Source organism: Cyprinodon tularosa, unplaced genomic scaffold, assembly GCF_016077235.1.
Source record: "Cyprinodon tularosa strain WSP-4 unplaced genomic scaffold, ASM1607723v1 ctg385, whole genome shotgun sequence".
NCBI lineage: Eukaryota > Metazoa > Chordata > Actinopteri > Cyprinodontiformes > Cyprinodontidae > Cyprinodon > Cyprinodon tularosa.
Genome location: NW_024039102.1, coordinates 1,053,531 through 1,075,320, shown reverse-complemented (window position 1 = coordinate 1,075,320; position 21,790 = coordinate 1,053,531). Strand labels below are relative to the sequence as shown.

At 42.5% G+C, this 21,790-nt stretch overlaps 1 protein-coding gene across 3 annotated transcripts; it reads left to right on the top strand.

Moving 5' to 3' along the window:
* Window positions 1-2,709: 2,709 nt before the first annotated feature.
* rab3b (RAB3B, member RAS oncogene family) lies at window positions 2,710-21,227 on the top strand. 3 transcript variants are annotated; one of them, XM_038297224.1, is made up of 6 exons: window positions 2,712-2,921; window positions 3,666-3,724; window positions 9,045-9,269; window positions 14,283-14,401; window positions 14,484-14,608; window positions 15,724-21,227. In XM_038297224.1, the coding sequence occupies exons 3-6, from the start codon at window positions 9,045-9,047 to the stop codon at window positions 15,906-15,908; spliced, it is 654 nt and encodes a 217-aa protein (XP_038153152.1). In that variant the 5' UTR covers window positions 2,712-2,921; window positions 3,666-3,724; the 3' UTR covers window positions 15,909-21,227. The 3 variants fall into 3 exon arrangements, with proteins under 3 accessions (XP_038153153.1, XP_038153152.1, XP_038153151.1); XM_038297225.1 differs by lacking the exon at window positions 3,666-3,724 and having other exon boundaries at window positions 2,710-2,921; window positions 9,016-9,269; XM_038297223.1 differs by lacking the exon at window positions 3,666-3,724 and having other exon boundaries at window positions 2,714-2,921.
* Window positions 21,228-21,790: the final 563 nt, after the last annotated feature.

Genomic DNA, 21,790 nt, shown 5'->3' with positions numbered 1-21,790 from the left:
TACCCTTCATATTAATACCCTTTATATAATTTTGCTTAGTTTATTGATTTGTTTGACAGGATCAGTGTACATTAATAAACACTGCTGTCAGCATACTGGCTAATTTCCATCTGTTTTCTCTGGACAAAACTACACAAAAAGGCAGTAAAGTAACACAATGGCTGAACTAAAGGAACTAAAACAGAAATACAATGAACCTTAAATACAAAATGAAATTAACATAAAACAGTCAAAGGTAATTTTTTAAGATTCAAAATGGTTACTTCCCTAGTCTGCTAAACAGGGTGGGGTTACGTAATTGGTCATTGTAATTAGTAAATGCTTGTTTGTCCAAAAGCTTTAAAAAATGCTCCCACAGCCTTAATGTCATGGTCTTGTTTCTATTGTGCTTTACTTTGTTCTATGTTTCCTAGTTTTATTGGTTTAATTCCTTTTTTGTTGTAATTTCTAGATTTATGTTAGTTCTCATGTTTTTCTGTTGCCCTCTTGTGTGTGTGTGTTCGTTTCCCCTTAGCTCCCTTGTTGTCTCCTCTCACACCTGCTCCTTGTCAGCTCGTTAGCCCTCCCTTTATATGTCAGCTATTTATGCTCTCCCTCTGCTCTCACTCGTTGTTGTTGCCGTCCTCCCATGCTGTTGTCCACCTACCTCGTCTCTCCCTGGCTCATCGTGTTTGCTTTCCCCAGATGTCTCCTTAGTTCTGGTTTGCTTTTCATTATTGGTTGGATTTATTGATTCCTGCCTTTCTTTACTGTTTTTGCCCCATTAAAACTCCTAGAAATCTCCTCAGCCTCTGCATTTGGGTCCTCCAAACCAAACCCAACCTTGACACTGATCATTAACATATTAGATATAAAACATGTAAAAAATCCCCTTTACTAAATGGTGGCAGATTATGGTTTGTTATCTAGCTATCCTTGGCATAGAGAAGCCATGTTCTAAAGTTATAGATCTGGATCTATTTGTGAAACATTGTTGCCCAACACAACAGCTGCTGCCGTCAGCGGTCAACAAGTGATGGATGAAATTAGTCCTGTATGATAATATCTATAGTCTTTAAGTTGTCTATTGATGTTATTTATTTATTTTTGTTGGATATTTCTCAGTTACCCTATGACTTACTTAGACAAAACTTTGTCATTTTGTATATGCAGAGTGTACATAAAACAACAATTTCTTTATCCTTTAAATAAAGACTGTCTTTGTTTCTTAGAAAATACCATTAAGTTAAGTTCATACAATTTCTAATTGATTGCAAAGGGTAAACCAAATAAAATTGTATCATAAATAGTCAGTTGAAAAAAATATTTTATTGCCATTTATTACATAATTTAAAAAAAAAAAAAAGTAAGTTACTCTAATGAGGGGGTCCAGCCTTTCCAATCTGCCCAGATGTTTTACACCTCTTTTTCCCACTTCATGAAAAGTGTTCTATCTGCTATTGCTGCTTAAAAAAGGTTTTTCAAACTTGTTAAACGGATAACAGGAAAGAGCTGTGATGATCTGAGGGACTCTTTTGCAGCTCTAACTGAGAAGAATCTCTGAATAAAAGTACTTTTCTTGAGAAGAAAGATATTCTCCACAGATTTTCCGTAAAAATTCAAAAAATATCCACTTTTAAGGAATGACTATGACCTGGATGACTGAGAACCTTCATCAGCATATTCTCCACAGATTCCTCCTCTTCTTGATCAAAAAAGTATAAGAGTAGAATAGAGTAAAAAGTTATCTAATGTCCTACAATTGGAACATTTCTGTGCAACAGCATTTAATTGAGGAGATTAACATACAAATAAAATTTAAAAGTGTGCAAAAAAATAAAGCACAGCATATTAAGGGGAAAAATGCTAACTAGTCTGTTTAATCTGTCTAAAGTTTGTGGTGTCGCTGAACATTTTAGGTGCCTGAACCAAAACTGTGAATGTAAAGTTTTATTTGTGTTAGAGACGTTAATTACTATTCGTACATTTTCTTGCATTTATTGCATATTTTTTCCATTTTGTTTTAGCTAATTATCTCTCTAATTATCAATGGCATTTCCTTTTTTTCCTCTATCCAAAATGTTTTCTTTTTCTTAAATTCCCTTTTTCTTTTTGTTAGTCCTCTTGGCTTTTCTGTCCTCTGTCTTCTTGTTTTCAGCAATGGGACCCCTGAATGTCCCCACTGTGGGACAATGAAGACATTTAATCCTTCTTATCTGTATTTAATCTTTAATCTCTGTGTTGGGTCACTGCTCCATCATTGAGCTGCAGCTGGATGAAAGGATCCAGGGTCCTGAAGCCAAACCTGCTGTAGAACCACAGCCGGTTCTGGTCTCATCTGGCTGTTAACCTGGACCATGCATTTTTGTGGTGACCCTTGATTCTGTGGTTCTACCCAGAAATGTTCCTGCAGCTTTCTGACGTTCAGGTTTAGAACCTCTTAGATGATTCTGTCCAGAACTTCTCATCTGTTGCATACCTCCTGGATCTGCTCGGATCAATCAGAATCTGGACCTGTCTGATGTCCAGTTGCTCCTCAGGTCATCTTCAGCTCCTCTGGTTCCGCTGCTTCAGCACCAGGCCGAACCTTTCATTAGATTCCTGTAGGCTTCATCTGATCTACACGCGCGCGCGCGGGTGTGTTGGTGCGGGCGCGTGTTTGCAGATGGTCTCCAGGTTCGGAACGAGATATGAGTCACTGCGCGCGGCACGGAGCTGCTCTCTGATTGGCTGCCGGCTCTCTCCATTCAGCTGCTCCTCGCGCCGCGTCATCGCAGCATGTCCGCGTGAAGCCGCGGAGAGAGACTCGGTTCGGCTGTAGTGAAGCTGCTGGTGCTGATCCTGTTCGGGGTTGTGTGTTCCGGTCCGGAGGAACCGTTCTGGAATCTATTCTGCTGCGTCCATCAGGTGCAGGGAGCGCGCATCGGACCCGCCCAGCTGAGGTGAGACACCATGGCAGTAGAACTGGAACCGAACCTTGGGTTTAGGCTGATGTGAGTGTCTGTGGGTGTGCGCGCGCGTCAGTCCACATTCTGGATCAGAGATCAGAACCTCATAGACCTGCTTCTGATGGTGGAGGATTCTGCCTCCATCCTGGTTCTGTTGGTTCTTTCTGATCCGCTGCAGGACAGAAGTTAAAGTGTTCTGTGGACAGAATGACCCAACAGAACATCTTCAGACTGTTGTTGTCCTTTCAACCTGTTTAAATAGAGGGTACCAGCAGAACCTGTCAGAGTCACTTAGTGATGTCATGGTGTTGGAGAGAGAGAACCTTCTGCTCCCAAGGCTGGTTCCATTAAGACGGTACCACCAGAACAGGAGCAACATTCCTGAGAGGAACTGACCCATCAGAACCAGAATGTTCCTGCTGGTTCAGAGGGAACATCAGTCTGGGTGGGAACAGCTGATCTAGGTCGGGTCAGGGTTCACCCGGGACCTGGTTGGAGTTCTGTATGAGTGAGATTGGACCTGTCTTCCAGACAGACTGGGCGGTGGAACCAGGACGGCTGGGTCTTTCTGATCTAGTCAGAGACACCTTCACAGATTCCCTTATGCAGCGGATCTGATCCAACTGGAACACAACCAGAACCACAGTGGTTCAGCAGGAACAGGACTCTGTTTGGACCCTGACCGGATCTGGTTCTGAGGCTTAAATGATTTAACCTCAGCGCCTTCTTGTTTTTCAGCTCATCTTGTCTCACCTGGAGACTGCTGCCCTGTTCGTCTCCACGGCAACGGCCCTCAGGTGAGACCCACTGTGTGTGACGGAGCTGCCAGAACATCTTCAGTGTTATTCGTCAGAACCTGATGGTCAAAGCCCACATTAAGGGATGGATCGTCTCCATCTCCCTCAGCAGGTTTCCATGACAATGATGCACTGGTCTGCTGAGTCACATGACCAGAGTTTCATCCAAGGTTCACATGAGATTTTGATTCATTTATTTCAGCGTTTGCTCTGCTTTTGTTCAACTTCAATCTCATTTTCCACTTCGGTCCGTTTCTTATGTTGCTTGGTTCTAGTTTAATTTCTTCAGAGTGGCAGTTTTTTCTGCCCATCGACCTGGAAGGATCATAAAGTCGTCTCTTAGCGATCTGAGATCCATGATCCGGCAGATGGGTGAAATATTTCTATCAGACAGCTGCTAGTTGTTAAAGGAGCAGACGTCTCAGCATTTTCAGAGCAGAAAGCTCGAAAAAATCACAGATAACCCAACCTTCTCCTTAGACTCTACTAACCATTCTTATTTAGCTGGTTAAAGGTCAAAGGTCGTGACCCTGAACCAGTCTTGCTGATTGAAAGCGTGGATTGAGAAAGCCTTGTCTCTTAAAAAACAAAATGGCAGCAGGATTTCATGTTTGGAAGAAAGCAAATACGAGATAAACATAAACACCTGATACTATCAGCTGCACAGAGGAGGAGGTATGATGGTACGGGCCTCCTGCCAATCACAAAGTAGCTTTGTATCCCAAAGTTTTTTGGAGTCAAAAACGAGTCTAACTGTCATCATTATTTCATCATCGCAGAAGCAGAGTTTTTCTGATTTAAAATAATCTGGTTTGATTTTGTGGCGTTGACCCAGTGGAGCAGCTGAGACTTCTGGACCTGACTCCATGATGTCACCCCTAGTTCCAAACCTCAAGGCAGATTTTTTCTTGTGTGTGAACATCACAGCCAAAACATTATTTTGGTGGGGCCTTTGGGAGACATTTGGTTTGGACTGAGGGGTTCAGTGCAACAGTGCAAAACAGTTCCTTTAAAAAACAGCTTTAAAACAAATTGAAAAGGTTATAAACTCATATATTTGTCATGTTCCACATATCTGGGACCAGGCAGCGGTCTCAGCAGAGCCAGCCAGACTTCCCTCAAAGCTCCTCCAGCTCCTCTGGGGGAAGCCTGAGGTGATCCTTGGTCAGCAGAGTGAAATAATGTCCTGGGCCGTCCCCTGAACATCAGTCTGGCTGGACGTGCTTGGAAAACCCAGATGCCACCTGGATGCTCGGAGCGAGGCGTTCAGCAACAATCCAAAACTGATGGAATAGAAGCGCCTCTACTCTAAGCCTCTGCTGGATGGCCCCATCTCTAAGGGCCACCCTGCAGATTACAGTTTTCAGCTGCTTCTGTCTGGGAGGTTGTTCTTTTGGTCATGACCCACATTTTATGACAGGTATATCGAGAGCTTCATGTTTTGTCTCAGTTTTCTCTTCTACCACCGGTAGCTGCAACGATCCATCTCTCGATCACGTGTTCCATTCTCCCCTCCCTCCTGAACAACACCCTGAGATACTTGAACTGCAACAGCACATGCTACTGGCTAGATGGAGCCAACAGAAACACCTCCTCCACTAAAAGAAGAAATCTGATGGTCCTCAAACCATATCCCCTTCAGGATTTTGGTTATACCTAGAAATCTTGCCCATGGATGTTGTGGCGACTTCCATCCACCAATGGAGCCGCTGCTGGCTGACAAGTTTTTTTAACTGTGACACCTCTCCAATAAACCATCGTATGCCCAACTTGCGTTTTCTTTCTTAGAAATGACGTTCAACAGAAAAGTTTGCCAAAAGTTCTTCCCCCAACTGACTATCAAGTACACCCCTATCTCCTAAATAACAAGGGATCACACCCTCTAACCCAGGGGTCTTTAACATTTTCCTGGCTAAGGACCCCCAAACTGATGGCGAGATGGAGCAGGGACCCCCCAATTATATATATTGTATGACATTTGGTTATATCTTACTAGTCATATAATCACTCTATTACATATGGAGTAATGTAACAAAAGTAATTTCACCCTGGGATTAAAGTATTTCTGATTCTGTTTACTACAGTGTGTGGAGTTCTTGTTAATGTACATTTACATACATTACAATTAGTGGAAAGAATTGCAGGGGGGAATATTAAAAAAAAAGTCAAATCAACCAAAACCTCAGTGGACCCCGTAGGAGTCGCGGACCCCCTGTTGAAGACCTCCGCCGTAAGCAATCACTCCAGGTGTGGGGAGATCTGAACACCTGTGCCACCAAAAATATTAACAAAATATAAAACATTACTGTACTTTGGCTGATTTTTGAACAGAACTGGTGATAGAAGGCAACCCTACAGAGTCTAACTTGAACCGGGAAAGAAGTCTGACTTAGCACCAGTGATCCAAACAAGAGAAAGAGAAACAGGATGACTGCATACTGCTGGAGCGCCACTGTCCCCAATACTGTTTTAAAATAGGAAAAGTGTCCTTTTGGCTGGTTCCGGTCAGTGGCCACCAAGATGCCTCCTCTATTTTCCCCCACCAGCTGCTTTATGGTCGTTTTGCCAAATCAGTCCTCTTTAAACAAGCAGCCAATCACAGTAAAATGTTAATGGGTGAGTCCACATTAACATCTAACAGATGAAGCAGTAAAAGGACCAGAATAAAGAGTAAATACAACAATCAGCAAATCAAAAATACTGATGAGGATAAAAAAAAGGTTCAAAGTGATACTGTAGGAAAATTATGCAACTTATCTAGGTTTCATCATCATTATCACACATTTCTTCATACAGTCTAAACTCTATGATTAGTTTATTTCTCTCTATTAATAGGAAAACATTTGATTCTTGCATTAACCAATCACAACCCCAGAAACAAGGTCAACCACACCTCCTCACTAAGGTCAGGGCTTCTGTCTTCTCCATAGTGTCATTCTCAGCAGCCGAATCACTGAAGAGTAAACTCCTAACAGGAAGGCTTTGGGAATACGAACCCGGATGCTTCTGCAGAAATGTCGATCTCAGTTGGCTGTTTTTCAGGCTGATCTGCTGGTTACACATGGTCAGGTGAAGGCGTGTCTTGTTTTCAGAGTTTCAGCTTGTCTGCTTGCGGTGTTCTTCATGGGGCTGATTTTACCTGCAGTTCTTGTTCTAAGTCTCGGCTACTGAGCTCTTATTTAGTTGACAGTCTTTCACTTGTTCTTGTTCTTCTCAACAGGCTTGATTTCTTCAGCTTGATAATTATTGTCCATTTTAGTAAAGGGGATCTTCAGGTTTCAAAACGGAAACAAATTATTTCAGGTTAAGGCGTTAAATTTTGTGATTATTTAGCCAAAACAATTAAATTTCTAAAGGTCCAATATCCCAGACAATAGGCAATGGCCTTACTTTTACCAACATTCCTTTAGATGTAATGAGGACTATGATCCATTCCCTAATTGCCTGCTGTTCAGGTCCAAGTAACTCCATGTTGTTTGTGATCAGTGGTGTCCAAGCTACTTTTCCTGTTGAGCAGTTATCATCAGCCATTCACCATCCATTGACTGAGAAACACAACATTAATGTCAAACCACCTGTTCAGGTCTGACTTCCAGTCCACCTCAACGGTTTTATGGCATTTTTAGAAGGACCTCACCTGTCCTAACTCCAGCCTGCAATTCCTGACGGAAGTCAACAGATAAAGCAATCTTATGTGTTGATATTTGTTACTGGTTACTGGTTGTTTTTTTGACTAAAGAAGTTTCCAATTGTTCCTGCTGAGCAGTTTCTTTGCTGATGTCATAATTTTTCTGTCTCTATAATCAGACCTGCCAGTCTCTCCTGGTGGTTAAACTGGAGTTACCTTCTCAATGACCATCTTATCACACATCAGATTCTCATTCTAACAGCTTCCTGTTCCAGTTTGTTTTCTATGTTTTTTTTTTTATTACTTGAGTCAGACTCATCAGTCCTGGTGCTCTTGTTGCTGTGGCTTCAGCCATAACCTCAGAATTAATGCTGAGTTTGTGCGCAAGGAATTCACATCTTCTCACATCTGTACACAAATCAAGCCAAAGTATGTTAAACTCTTTGTTGGACACGGAGCAGTGTCTACAAGTGCGTGAACACAGACAATTTTCTGTAGTAGTGGTATTGAAGGGCTTAATTGTACTCGCAGAGTAACTAGCATGGCTGTGAGTTCAGCAGAGAGACATTCTGTCTTTGTGTCAGTTTGTTTTCTCAATTAATGTCCTAAAGCAGGGGTGTCAAACTGGTTCCAAAAAGGGCCGTGTGGCTGCAGGTTTTCTTTCCAACCAAGCAATAGAACACCAGACTCCATTCAACTCATCAAGTCATCATGTTCAGACTGGACTCACTTGATGAGATGAATGGAGTCTGGTGTGCTATTGCTTGGTTGGAAAGAAAACCTGCAGCCACACTTCCCTTTCTGGAACCAGTTTGACACCTGTGACCTATAGTGTCCAGGATGTGTGGGATCTGCAGAGAAGTTATCTGCCCATTTCTGACCATAGACTTGTACAGGCCTTAGATGGATGGACAGACGGATGGACGGTTGGTCGGTCGGTTGGTCCAGTAATCCTTTCCGTAGACCTAACTGTTTGTTGCAGTTTGGACCTGTCCAATTTCATAGATAAGCAAAACCACACACAGATGTTGGAGCTTAAAACACACTGAATGATGTTGGTGTAAAATAGGACCTCCAGCTTCTCTGGACGGTTGAACAATTGTTGGGTTGCTACAGGATGTCCAGTCTCCTTTGGGTCTTCTTCTGAACAGTGTCTAGGCATGAGGACCACATTAGGTCACTAGAAAGTTTCTAGGAACTGGAGGTGTTCCACAGCTATTACATGACTTGATCTTAATTGTTAACCTGTAAAACATAAAGTTCTACTCCTGGTGCAGGTAGAGACATCCACTGACAGGTAGGAACCAGGTAATCAGTGACTCGGCAGTGATGTAATGTTGTGTCTTGTTTAATTGGACTGATTCCTGTAAGTTGCCCTCAGGTGTCAGTGGGCAGGTATGGTCTCCTGTTAGGCCACTCTGATGGTTTGACATCCTGAGAACAGATTTATCCGAAGACCTCTCTGAGATCTCAGACCAGTCGATCTCATCAGAATGTAATCCCATCAATGCTTACTGGTATAAAGCAGTGCAATCCTCAGTCAGGGCTTTTAAGGTCAGGTAGAGCATCAAAAGGTGGTGCTGATTTCAGTTAAAAAGCCAAAGTCCAGGTCTGGACTCTGATTTTCAAACTGAACTCAGATGTTTTCCCTCTGATTTGACTGATTTCTTCTGTCCTCTCACCAACTGTCAGATGGCGAAGGCAGACCAGCGTTATGGCCAGAGGGATGGCTCTGACCAGAACTTCGACTACATGTTCAAGCTACTGATCATTGGGAACAGCAGCGTTGGGAAGACATCCTTCTTGTTCCGCTATGCAGACGACTCCTTTAGCAACTCCTTCGTCAGCACCGTCGGCATCGACTTCAAGGTGAAGACGGTTTACCGCAACGACAAAAGGATCAAGCTGCAGATTTGGGTAAGGAGAGGGGAAGGGGCTTCAGGGTAGATAAAAGATGACTTTACTGAGCTGAAGCTAAATTTAAATAACAGAGTTAAGTTTGGGTCAGAGGTTACGTATTTTAAGCTTAAACTCCAGATTGATGAAGAGCCTAAAACGGTTAGTCAGAATACCTTAGAGCTTCAGTTGTCTTTAGAGCTGTAGATATAAAGATCACCCTAACCTCCCCATGCGACCACCATCAGCCTCCATCAGCTATTAGCCTCTTCTAGTCTGCTGTCATAGATTTAAGGGGAGTGGCGGCCGAGTGGTGTAGGGCATGGCGCTTGGGTTCCAGAGGTTCTGAGTTCAAGCACCACGCCCACGGACTGCCACTCTGGGTCCCTGAGCAAAGACCCTTAACCCCACACTGCTACCCGAGCGCTGCACAATGGCAGCCCATTGCTCCCCAAAGGCGATGAGTTAAATGCAGGGATTTAATTTCGTTCCTCTGTAATTGTGAAAGTGTAATGAAAATAAAGGCTAAAAAAAAAAAGATTAAACCTGTCACTGGTCTGGAGGAGGACAAGACCATGTAGATCTAGAGGAAATAACCAAGTGAAAGAGACTGTTTCAGTTCAGCTCATCTCTGAGGGAAAACATAAAATACTGTATATCAGTTTGAGACATCAGGAAGGCTTACAGTTACAATAAACTGTAATGGCGGACAGGGCAGGTTTGGAAATACACATCCTTCACCATGAACCTTTACAAAGAACCTTAGGAACTGACTCTGGGAACATTTTGGATAAACCTTCAGTAGGAACCTTACTATAGGAAGCTTCATTACAAACGTTCAGCAAGAAGCTTCAGTGTGAACTTTTTTTGGGAGCATTCTACTTGAACCTTCGGGAGGAACCTTTAGCATGAATCTTTAGTAGGAACTTTCTCTTGGAGGCTTCACTAGGAACCTAAACCTTTTATAGAATCCTTTTGCATGATCCCTCTGCAGGTACCTTAAGTGGAACCTTTCTCTGGGAACACTTTACTGGGAACTTTCTCTTTGGGGCCTTAGTAGGAACCTTCAGAATGAACAGTCTCTAGAATCCTCTTGCATTAACCGTCTGCAGGGTACTCCAGCAGGAATGCTAAATAACAGCAGACGGAGACATGATGTTCTGCTCTGACCGACGCTCTCGCTGCTGTGCTGCCACCCGCTCTTTCAGTGGGGATATTGTTGCCATGGTAACAGCTCTTCACGCTAACTCCCTCCCTGCTGCCTCACACAGTCACACGCCCCCACACACACAGATAAATACAAAACAGACACACAAACGGCATCCTCTTTGGGGGCAATTAAAGGGACATCTCAGGGTGAACGCCGGGATGGAGGAGCAGCAGGAACGTTGGAATGGGTGTGTGTTTGTGTGTGGATGGGGGTTAATTTGCAGCAACTGATTTAAACAGCTCTTTGGGGAGTAAAAATACACTAAAGCCTCAGATGTGTAGAACAGCTGCAGAAGAGCATCATGGGAGCTGTGGTTATTAGCATCAGGTAGCTGTACAGTGACCTGAGATGACATGAAGATATTTAACTGCTTGATTTTCAGTTCAACATAAAGCTTTGTTGGTTCATCTAACCTATAGGACACCTACATTTCATCTCCCTCGCTTTGACATTTTTTAGTTCTCAGCATCAAATAGAGAAGTCAAGTGGAAATATTTTAGCTGGTGTCGCTCTCTTGAACTCCATTACCCAAAATGCATTGCTGAGGCCTACAAGTGACCTTTTATCTATTTGTCTGCTATAAATCAGGGTTTGTTTTAAGCTGAATGCGTTACAGCATTATAAGTAGCTTTCTTTTCTGGATCTTCAGACATTTCCTTGTTTCATACGATGTAAAACATGAACAAATAAAAACTGTAGTTAATTATGGAACATATGAGAGGAACTTGCAGCTGGAGCCCAGCCACTGTCACATCAGGTCTGCATCCTTTCAGGTTGAGTGAGCTGCATCCCTCAGTGGAAAGCAACTCAAACTGAGTCACAGCAGAGACGCTAATGGCTAAATTTAGCAGAACGTCTGATTTCAGAGTAGCTGCAGGGGAGAGCAGGATGAAGATAAAACTCACGCCGAGCCCAGCAGACCATTGGACTTATCTCCACCTTCATCCCATTTCTTCTTAGTTTTCCCGTTAACAATCAGCCCAAAGCAGATTATGATCCCCAGTGATGCTCCAGACATAAAACATCTCTGGAGCTCTACAGCAGAGTCCACACTGTTCACAGAAACACCCAAACACACACACACACACACACACACACACACACACACACACACACACACACACACACACACACACACACACACACACACACACACACACACACACACACACACACACAGCAGCTGAAGTTATGCTCTAATGGTATGCTCTGACATTGGGGTTGTAACATAGGAAGAGCAGCCTCCATGGTTGCTAATCATCAGGATGGCCTCGGTTTCCTCACATCATCTTAAAGCAGCTAAAACATCCCCAAACCTGAGGTTGCCTGTCCTGTTCATATAAGATTCTGGGTTTGCAGAGTGAGGTTTCATCCTCACTTTCTCTAGAGTGAGTGTCATTTATTCAAGGTTTCTGTACATCATTTGCAACCGATAGCAGAATGGAGCAGGAGATGCTAAAGGATGGAGCAGGAGATGGTAGGTTTGAACAGGATGGTTTGACAATCGCTGGATCCCTCTGCCACTGTCAGAGGTGATAGCAAAGGAAAAGTTCTTGAAATTGAAAGACCTTTCCACGTACATTCCAAACCTCCTTGCTTCTACCATGGACCCTGTTGTCACTGCTAGAGCTAAGGACCCGGACCTGTGTCCCTCTATAGGAAGGAGTTCCAAAAAAGTGAGTAAACAGACTACTGGACTTTTTTTCCCAAGTTTGAAGACGTTTCACTTCCCATCCAGAAAGCTTTCTCAATTCAAAATGTCTGGAGTAGCGTTGAGTTCTAGGCTTATAGAGTGGCTCAAACAAAAGCCTTGTTATGGCTTAGGAAACATGCAAAGTGAACCGTAAAAAACAGGTCCACCCCTTAGTAATGGGAAGTTGTTGAGGTCGTTGTTGGCCTGTAAAACACGATACTAGCCCATGCATCTGTAAAGGGAAGTCGTTAGGGTTGTTGTTGGCTTGGCTAAACAGGATCCCTTGCATTGCGATGAGGATTAAGATGATAGTGGGAAGGAATCAACTCTGTAGCTGAGTGGAAAGGTTTTTGAGAGCTGAAACCTGAGTCCTCCCCCTCTGTTTAAGGTTGTTTTTTCTTTCTTAACATAAATGGCTTTCTTCACACCCCTTTCAAAACACCTGGCTTCTTTGTCCAAAATGTGAACATTCTGGTCCTAAATGAGTGTTCTTTGTCCTTAAGGTGTAGATGGACAGCAGAGTCTTGTACAGAGGAGGTAGCCTGTCTGTGTTGGGCCATGCGTCTGTGGATATGTTGTTCTGTTTTCTCCAATATAAAGATCAGAGCATTCCTCACCGCATTGAACTTCATACACCACTCTGCTCATCTTAGGTCTGGGGGGTTTGTCTTTAGGATGCACTAGTCTATGTCTAAGGATCTTGTTTAGTTTTAAAATGTACTGGGATTTTTGTGTTTGGAGAAAATCCTCCTGAGTGTGTCAGAGACTCCAGCAACATATGGGATGCCCATGTTATGATCTGCTGCATGTTTTTTGGATTTCCTTGCTGATTTGACAAACGCCTGTCATGATGTTACAAAGTTCAGACCCAAATGCAGAAAACCGAACAGAGAGACCAGGCAAAAGGTGTATTCTCCCTTTCTCAGTGAGAAGCTCAAACAATCTCTTGGGGAAAGTGGATCCAAACCTCCTGTTTGAACCCCAGCTCAGTTTGAAGCTCAGTTGATCCTTCCAGGGAGTGAAGGTCCGAGAAATACAGTTTGCAGGATGACTTCTTGCCAAGAGGCAAAGACAAAAAAAAAGTTAAACTCAGGTTGACAAAAAGCTCAGCTTGACTCAGCAAAAACCCTAAACTGGCAAACACTCTGGCGTCGAAGTAGCGGCAGTCAGCAGCTTAAGAACACTCCGTTTAACAAGGAAACCATCAGCAGGTGTGTGAGGAGGAGGACCAGAACCAGGCGCCTCCTGGTGGAAGAAGGGAGGCAAACACAGAAACACAAACACAAAAACAGGAGTCATGAAAACGCCCAGTTTGAGTATCCTCAGGTTTGGAGAGCAGATAAACATGTTCTGCTCAATGTTGTAAGGTTTTGATGACAGAAAGTTTGTGTTCCAGTGGGTAGTGTGGGTCAAAAAGTAGATATTGGTCTGTGTGTTTAGGTTTTCATCTTCTTTCATGCTCACCAAACAGTCCAGAAAAAGTAGCTTGTTGTCATTGGCATCCTCTCTGGTGAACTGGATGTGGTGGTCCACTGAGATGATGTGTGTTGTGAAAGCTTGCACTTCTTTTACCAGGATTATGACTAATGTGTCAGCTACATATCTAAACCAGTGGCTTGCTGGTCTTCCTATGAAGGTGCCCAAAACTCTCTTTTCCATGTCTTCCATGTAATGATTGGCTACAACTGGAGACACTGGAGATCACATGGTACAACCAAGCTTCTGTCTGTAAAAATGATCCTTGGTCTTGAAATAGGTTGTGGAAAGACAAAGGTCCAGTAGGCAGCAGATCTGGTCCAGAGTTAAATAAGTCCTGTTGTTTAGGTCACTTTCTTGTTGAAGACGTTTCCTGAATGTTTCCACTGCCTCTGATAGAGGTATGCATGTTATGAAGTGACATCAAAAGACACCAGGGTTTCTCCTGCAGCCATCTTTAGATGTTTGACTTTGTTTGCAAAGTCCAAGGATTTTTCTATGTGATGTGGTCGCTAAAATATTATTAAGCTGTTAGCAATGTTGTATTTTACTGAGTTAATGCAAGGAAGGAGAACCCTGGGTAGACATGGAAGTTCTGACCATTGATAAAGTCAAGCTTATAGCACTGTTCTGAGCTCTGATTCTGTGCCTCCAGGATACTGCAGGGCAGGAGCGTTATCGTACCATCACAACAGCCTACTACCGTGGGGCCATGGGCTTTATCCTCATGTATGACATCACAAACGAAGAGTCATTCAATGCAGTCCAAGACTGGTATGTGATTGGCCGATGCTGGTATGCATAATGATTCAGGTTGGGAGGCAACTGCTCCAGCTTGCTGTCACTCTGTCTGCAGGGCCACTCAGATCAAAACATATTCGTGGGACAATGCCCAGGTGATCATGGTGGGCAACAAGTGTGACATGGATGAGGAGAGAGTCGTACCGCCTGAGAAAGGAAAACACCTGGCCGACCAGCTGGGTAAGTTGCTGTGATATCAACTTAGAGTAAAAACAATCTAAATGACTGAAGAACATGTTTTTTTGTCTGAATAATAATCTATAGCATCAAAAATTGATTTTAGTTTATTTAAACCATTTGGTTTATTTATACAAATGGGTTGACCCTGTCTGATCATCCAGAGCTATTATCCTGCCGCATTTTCTGGTCCATCCCAGAATTATGACTCCTAACTCCCTCAGCAGCTTCCAGTCATTAATAGCTGCTGGTATTTTGGAGCAAATGATTCATCTAGTTTAGGTGTGCTAAAGAAGGAATGCAGCTAATGGTAGCTCTGGAACACACAATCAAAGTGGTCCAAGGCAGGAATCCGCAACCTCGGTCATTGTGGCCCGCTGTCCTGCAGGTTTTAGAGGTTTCCCTGCTTTAGCACAGCTGGTTATAAAAATTGCAGTAGACCAAAACCCTGTTAATCAGCTTTCAATTAAAATCAGCTGTGCTGGAGCAAGGAAACCTCTTAAACCTGCAGGACAGCGGGCCTCGAGGACCGAGGTTGGGGATGCCTGGTCTAAGGTGAAAGCCTTTAAGTGCACCATGTGGCACTTTGCAGGAACTACATGTAGTACAGCTTCATTCTCCGTCATCTGTGGGGTTTTCTCTGTCACAAAATGAAGCTTTTTCTAGTTGATGAGGTGATTCTTGTCCAGTGGCTCCTTGGCACAACTAGGGGAGAGCCCTCCTCTATTGTCCATCACAAATACAGATACAGGCTTTTTTCAATGGATGATGGAATAAAACACATATTTCTAAACACCAGATGAGTCACAAAGGAAGTCAGACACTGGACAAGCAAAGCAGATCTGTTGAGTTTCAAAATAAAAGCTGTGCTCTGTGGATGTCTGAATGGATCCAGTTTGGATTCCGGCATGGCACTTTTTATGATGGATGATGGATCAGACTCAAAACATAGTCATTTTGAACAAGCGACAAGACTCTATCAGAATCCTTCCAATAAACATTTGTAGAAAAAAAAGGATTTTATTACAAAAACACTACAGATCAACGGTGGTTTTGTTAACTTGTTTTGCTCTTTGTGGAGCAGCATTCCTGGTGTGAACTGTTGTTATCCCCTGCAGGATTTGAGTACTACGAGGCAAGCGCCAAGGAGAATATCAATGTACGGCAGGTGTTTGAGCGCCTGGTAGACATCATCTGTGTAAAGATGTCTGAGCGTGTGGACGTGGAGGTGCCTGCAGCTCCTGGCTCAAAGACCACCAGACTGACCGACAAGCCTGCCCAGTTACCTCAGAAATGCTGCTGATCATCAGTCGAACCACTCCTTCCCTCCTCCTTTTCCCACCTCAGTCTGTAGGTAAAACGAAGAAAATCAGATATTTCAACTGTTAAGACATCCCTTCACCCCCGCTCTGCTTCAGTCCATATTTGTGAGCCATCAGTGAATCCTCCTGCAGAAATCCATGAAACACCTCCATCCATGTGATGTCCGTGTATCTGAGGCCGGCTGACTGCTGGCGTCTCCTCCACAAATTTAACTTGTCATGTTTCAGCAGGCTCTCCACAGAGTATGAGAAGGGACAGAACTACATCTGGTTTTTGGTTTCCAATTGTTTCCCTTACTCTGTTTAGGGGACATTTGTGCGACTTAAACCTAAAGCGCCACCTGCTGACCATACAGTTGACCAACACTTGGCGGGGTTTCTATGCTGTTGTCGTGAAAAAGTCCAAGGTTTGTGTCAGTGCCTCCAGGATGATCCTGCTGAACTGGTGCCAGTAAGACGTCCCAACCTCTAACACCCTGCTGTTATTTAAGCCATGGTTGCATGATGATGTGAGACTGACATTAGAAATGGTCTAACGCTTAATAACTCAACAACTCTTACTTAACTCTGTACTTTCAATGCACAGTAAAAGCAACATCACAAAGCAGGTAGAACCTTGACAGGTGTTAAACAGATATAAAAGGAAACATAGTCGTGGTTAGAGTCCCAGGAAGTCAAGGAGGTGGCTACTGCTCCTTCTGATGGCTGGACTTATGGTCTGAACTCTGGAAAGCTCATCAGATGGGAAGCAGACTAGTAAAAAACAGCATCTTGTGTTTTACATTTCAATGTCTTCTTTCAGATCATCACCATTCCCATTAGGTCGACATGAAATGATTGGTGGATTTAAATGCACCACGTTAGAATGTCGCTTTTATTAAGGTAGGATCAAAGAAAAGCACAGCTCCGCCCCTCACTGTTAAACATCAACTTAGCTTTAAGAACAGTCACTGCCAAACTATGACTCAGCTTTAACACAATTCTCCTGCAGAACGACTCGCTGTTTTCATCGATTTCTAGCTAAGCTATCAATCACAGTTAACAATGTTGAATTAGTCGATTTATTTCGGTTTACTTATAATTCATAAATTATGATTAAACTGGAATGTTGTTAATCTGAGACTCAAGGTTAACACTGGGACTCAACATGCAAGACTAGCAAAAGTTAAGGAGCTTATTCTCATATACTCAAGGTTTGAGGTTTTAATCTGTATATTGGACTGTAATTAGATGTTAGCTTTGTTAAACAATGAGACAGTGTTAATACAGCTAAACTATGAGTCAGAAATAACACTATTAAACTATGACTCATTTTTAGTACCGTTAAACTTTGAGTGAATATGAACACACTGAAACAATGACTCACTGCTAACTCTGTTAAAATATGACCCAATTTTAACAGTGTTAAACTACGAGTCAGAGTTAACACTGCAAAACTAAGAAATAGTTTAACAATGTTAAGGTGTTAAACTCTGTTAACTCTGATAAAGTCTGACTCAACGTTAGCACTGTCTATGTAAAGGGCTGGTTGTACTCCCAGTGGCAGTGTTTAGCAGTGAGCTTGACGCAGACATTTTTGATTTATGCTCAATATTGAAGAGTGGTTTGCGCTATATTATATTCCACACCACTAGATACAGATGGCGGTGAGGAAGTGGGGCAAGTTTGTCCAACAACGGAAGGACATGACGGTGAAAAAGAGCGGGAATCCAGGTGGAAAAAGGGTCCCAAAGTTCTCGTGCACCTCGCTCTTCTAGCTGGTCCAACTTCACGAGTCGTTTCCACAACTGCGTTCATACAAACAAACCAAGCCAGCAAGCAGATGTAGATTTGACCAATCAGAGGCCTCCTGTCTGCAGCACTGTCTCCGGTCCACTACAACTTGGGAGAGATGCAGCAGAGTGTCTGCAGAGGGGGCGCGGATGTCTTTGCTTTCGCTGCGACATCTACACAGACAGCCTAGTTTCGAAGTATAAATCAGCCTTAAGAGCCAACATTAATGCTGTAAACTATGCCTCAATTTTAATATTGTTAAACTGAGTCAAATTTGACACTGTTAAACTAATAATAATAATTGAACTTTATTGATCTAACATTGGAGAAATTTATCTCTGCAATTTGACTAAGCAGTAAGCTGCATTCGTGGGGTGCAATGAGGTGTTGGGGGTCTTGCCCAGAGAGCCAGAGTGGCAGTCTGTAAGAGTTGGTTTTGAACTCACAACCTCAGGATTTCAAGACCTATGCCCTAACCACTAGGCCGCCCCCCCTCCAACATTAATCCAGACCAAACAAATGTATCATCAACAGTCCTTTAGTGTTCGTCCTGATGTGAACCTTATTAATCAAGTCAACATTGTCATCTGCTTATTATTGACCCATCATTAAAAAACTTCTGTTGAGCACTAATGTGTTAACCTGAGTCACTGAATGGTTTAACACTGTTAAACTGCTTTACCTTTACCAGACATTAACAAGAATAAACTGCTGATCAATAAGGACCGGTTTCAATAAAGACCTGTGAAATACTGACTGTTAAAGTTAGTCACCTGGCCAAAAATAGCTTGAAACAAACATGAGTCACTTGCAGAACAGTGACTAAGCAGTAAAGTAATTTCTCCAATTAAAGTTTCACTTTAGGCATCGGTCGCTGGATGAATAAATGACTCGTCATTAACCGAGTCATCTGCTGAAAATGGACTAATCAATACCAGAGTCACCTGCTGAACAATGACTTATTGATTAACTCAAGATAGATATTAAATGTTGACTTGTTAAAGGAGAAAGATACAAGTTTAACTTCTCCTGGCCAGTACGTGGTGCAATTGTGCTGACCCGCTCTTGTTCCAACCTTCAAATGTACTGTTTCAAGATTGCTGCCAGTTTTTTTTTTTAAGAATTAGCAAACGTTTACCTTATGGCGCTGTCACATCTCGACGATTAAGCCAGTGTATGCCGAAGTCCCAGAATCTCCTAAAATGCTGGTGTACACTGAACTTTTTATTTTTTTCATTGTGGGTGTATACATAGAGTATTCAAAATGAGTCCAGAACTTATGTCCAACGATAGCCTAACTTACGCATAACGCACGGCAACGTAATGCCCATGAAATGTCACAAACCAGTGTCCTGAGGGGGACAGCAATGCACCCAGGCCTGGCCTGCATAAAAAGCACAACAAGAAGATTTCTCTAAACTTCGCAGTCGCGATATTACCCTAGCAGCTTTTTACTGCCCGCTAAAAAAATAAAAAGTAAAATGATATAAAAAGAAGGGAGGATCCCTCACACTCACCTTCTCTCTCACCCTATGATGGGGATGATACAGGTTGGATAAGCTAGACACCACGACTTCTGAGTAATTTAAAATTAACGTATATCAACGATCACATAACCTCCCTTTAACTTATGGCCCACATATGAGCATACGCCGGCATACGTCGTATTTTCCGTATGTCGACGTGTGCCAGCGTGCTTCAGTATGCTCATAACTTATACAAAATAGACCCATAACTTATCAACATATGCCAGCGTTGTTGCCAACTTGTTCGTACGTCAGCCAATGCTGGCTAAAGGGCAGATTAGACTTCTGCAACCGCACACATCAAATGTCGCTTGGGTCTGGTCGCGAACCAGTTTTGCTGGTATGCCTCTGCACCGTCAGTCTGGAATTTCTAGGGAAACACAGCAGTTTCCCGCCAGAGCGCTAGGGGGAGCCTATTCGAGGACCAGTCACAGCTGCTTTTTCTCTGCGCACTTCCGCTTGAGGTCTGCGCGGGTTTGCAACTGTCCAATGCTTAGTCGGGATTTTTTTTAGGTGCGTGACAACAGTTGTAGAACATCTGCACGGAGGGCGTGGTCGCGCACAGAGACAGATTTTACGGTTGCAGAGGCTATGCATCAGAAGCATAAATTGGCCTTAAATTGTCAAGGTGTAACTGTGCCATTACCAGTAGGGAAACCAGGTACCTCCAGGTGGCGTTTTAGCTATTTTTGCTACCTGAACTTGTGACCAACGCACGAAAGATTAACAAATTTTCACTATTTTATTAATTTTATTGTGCCTAAATCTGAGAAATGCAACACAGAGAAGAAGCCAATTTTTATTACAATCTCAAAGCTCCTAGGATCTGGCAATGCCTTTGCTGCATCTTACTTGACTTCAATCTGCTATTCCTATATGGAGAATCATTTTCTTTCAACTTTGGCATCATAACCAGGAATCAATATTAATATATTTTGGACCCGTCAAAATGTATAAAACAAATATGTATATACTAAATATTTTATTTTTTTGTAAAATTAATTATTTCATTCCACACCACTCTAGACATTCAGTGGATGTATTATTTTTGTAAAATTAATTGTTTTGATGAAAAAGTTGTAGCCATGACCTTTAACACAAATTTCCTGCCAAACCTAAACTCGGCAATAAGAGGTTCACCTTCCTCACCATCAGTTTTCTGATGACCATCCGGACTCTTTATGTGAAAAGACTTTAAATCACATTAAAATTCTGACCAACTAAGAGTTATTCAGTGTAGATTATTACCGTTTTTATCAAATAAGTCTAGGAAAGATCCAGTCATACACATTTGGTTCAGTTTAGTTCACAGCAGTTTAATCTGGATCAGGCCAGTTCTTTCCAAATCAACCCAGGACCGTACTGCCAGTTCACTTCCGTCTGAATCAATCCAGTTAAATCCAGTTCAGAGTAGACGGGGACCAGGGTCACATCAGCCCAGTTTGGACCAGTCTAACCATGAAGGGCCCTCGCAGCCTGCAGCCGTGCCTCATGATGGCCATCACCCTGAAGCTGTTTTCTAGTCATCTACAGTCTCACCTACCAGTAGTGTGCAGAGAGGAGGCCCCGCCCCTTTAGCAGGTGTTGTCATGTAGCCACCATGTTTGCAGTGTGTTTTACATGATCAGGTGTGCGTGTGTGTGTGATATTGTTAAATATTATTATAATGATAATTATAACCCATGCAGCTGTAAGGGTTCTTGTGTTTGGACCCAGGAGTGACCCCACTGTGTGTCATCTTATGAGAATATAAAATAAAATTGTCTTCATATGACTTTATTTTTGAAGTGAATTTGTAAATGATAGATTTAGATCTAAATATACTGTTGTTGAGCATGAGCTTATTTTTAGGTCCTGTGTACCATGGACCAATTCTGTAAACTTGTTGTCTAACGGTTTACTCCGTAGGGAGAAGCACAAAGTGATTGTATAAAATATTGTGAATGTTTGTATATTATAGATGAATCTTAGTATAATAAAAATCCCAATCTTTCATCAGAACATGAAGTCTCTCTCACATTCTTTTATGAAGGAGACTAGATTTGGTTTCATAGTCCTCTGCTCTGTGTCTCTCTCCAGACAGGTATCAGTTTGGGATCCAGAGCTGTCATTCATCCTCAGAAGTCATTTTGTTCTATTTCAATTTAAAAAAATTTACATTATTTCCTAACTGACAGAAAATAATGTAACTTTTTTTTTATTGAAATAGAACAGGTGAGATCCAGGTGTGAAAATAACAAAAGTCCAAATTACCAAAGTAAGTCATGTGAGTTTCATTGAGGAAGTCAAGAATTTAGATTTAGGCCCTGATTTTACTGTGTACAATCAGAGCAGGATATGATTCCAACCCATGAAATGTTTCTAACTAGGTTCTGATCAATATGAAAAAACTAAAAAAGAGCCAGAAGATACATCAGTTACTTTTAACTCATTATGTAGCACTATGAAACCTGATTTTACAGTTTGGATTACCCAGGAAGGAGGAGGAGCCACTGACTGGACCACAACCAAACCAAAAATGATATATTCATATCCATAGGCATTATATTTGTAGAAATCTCACA

Excerpts from the sequence above, each read along its gene's own strand:
- rab3b (XM_038297225.1), top strand. The coding sequence starts at position 9,045 with ATGGCGAAGGCAGACCAGCGTTATGGCCAGAGGGATGGCTCTGACCAG. Across the intron at positions 14,402-14,483 it reads TTCAATGCAGTCCAAGACTG|GGCCACTCAGATCAAAACAT; the intron begins GTATGTGATTGG and ends CTCTGTCTGCAG. Across the intron at positions 14,609-15,723 it reads ACACCTGGCCGACCAGCTGG|GATTTGAGTACTACGAGGCA; the intron begins GTAAGTTGCTGT and ends TATCCCCTGCAG.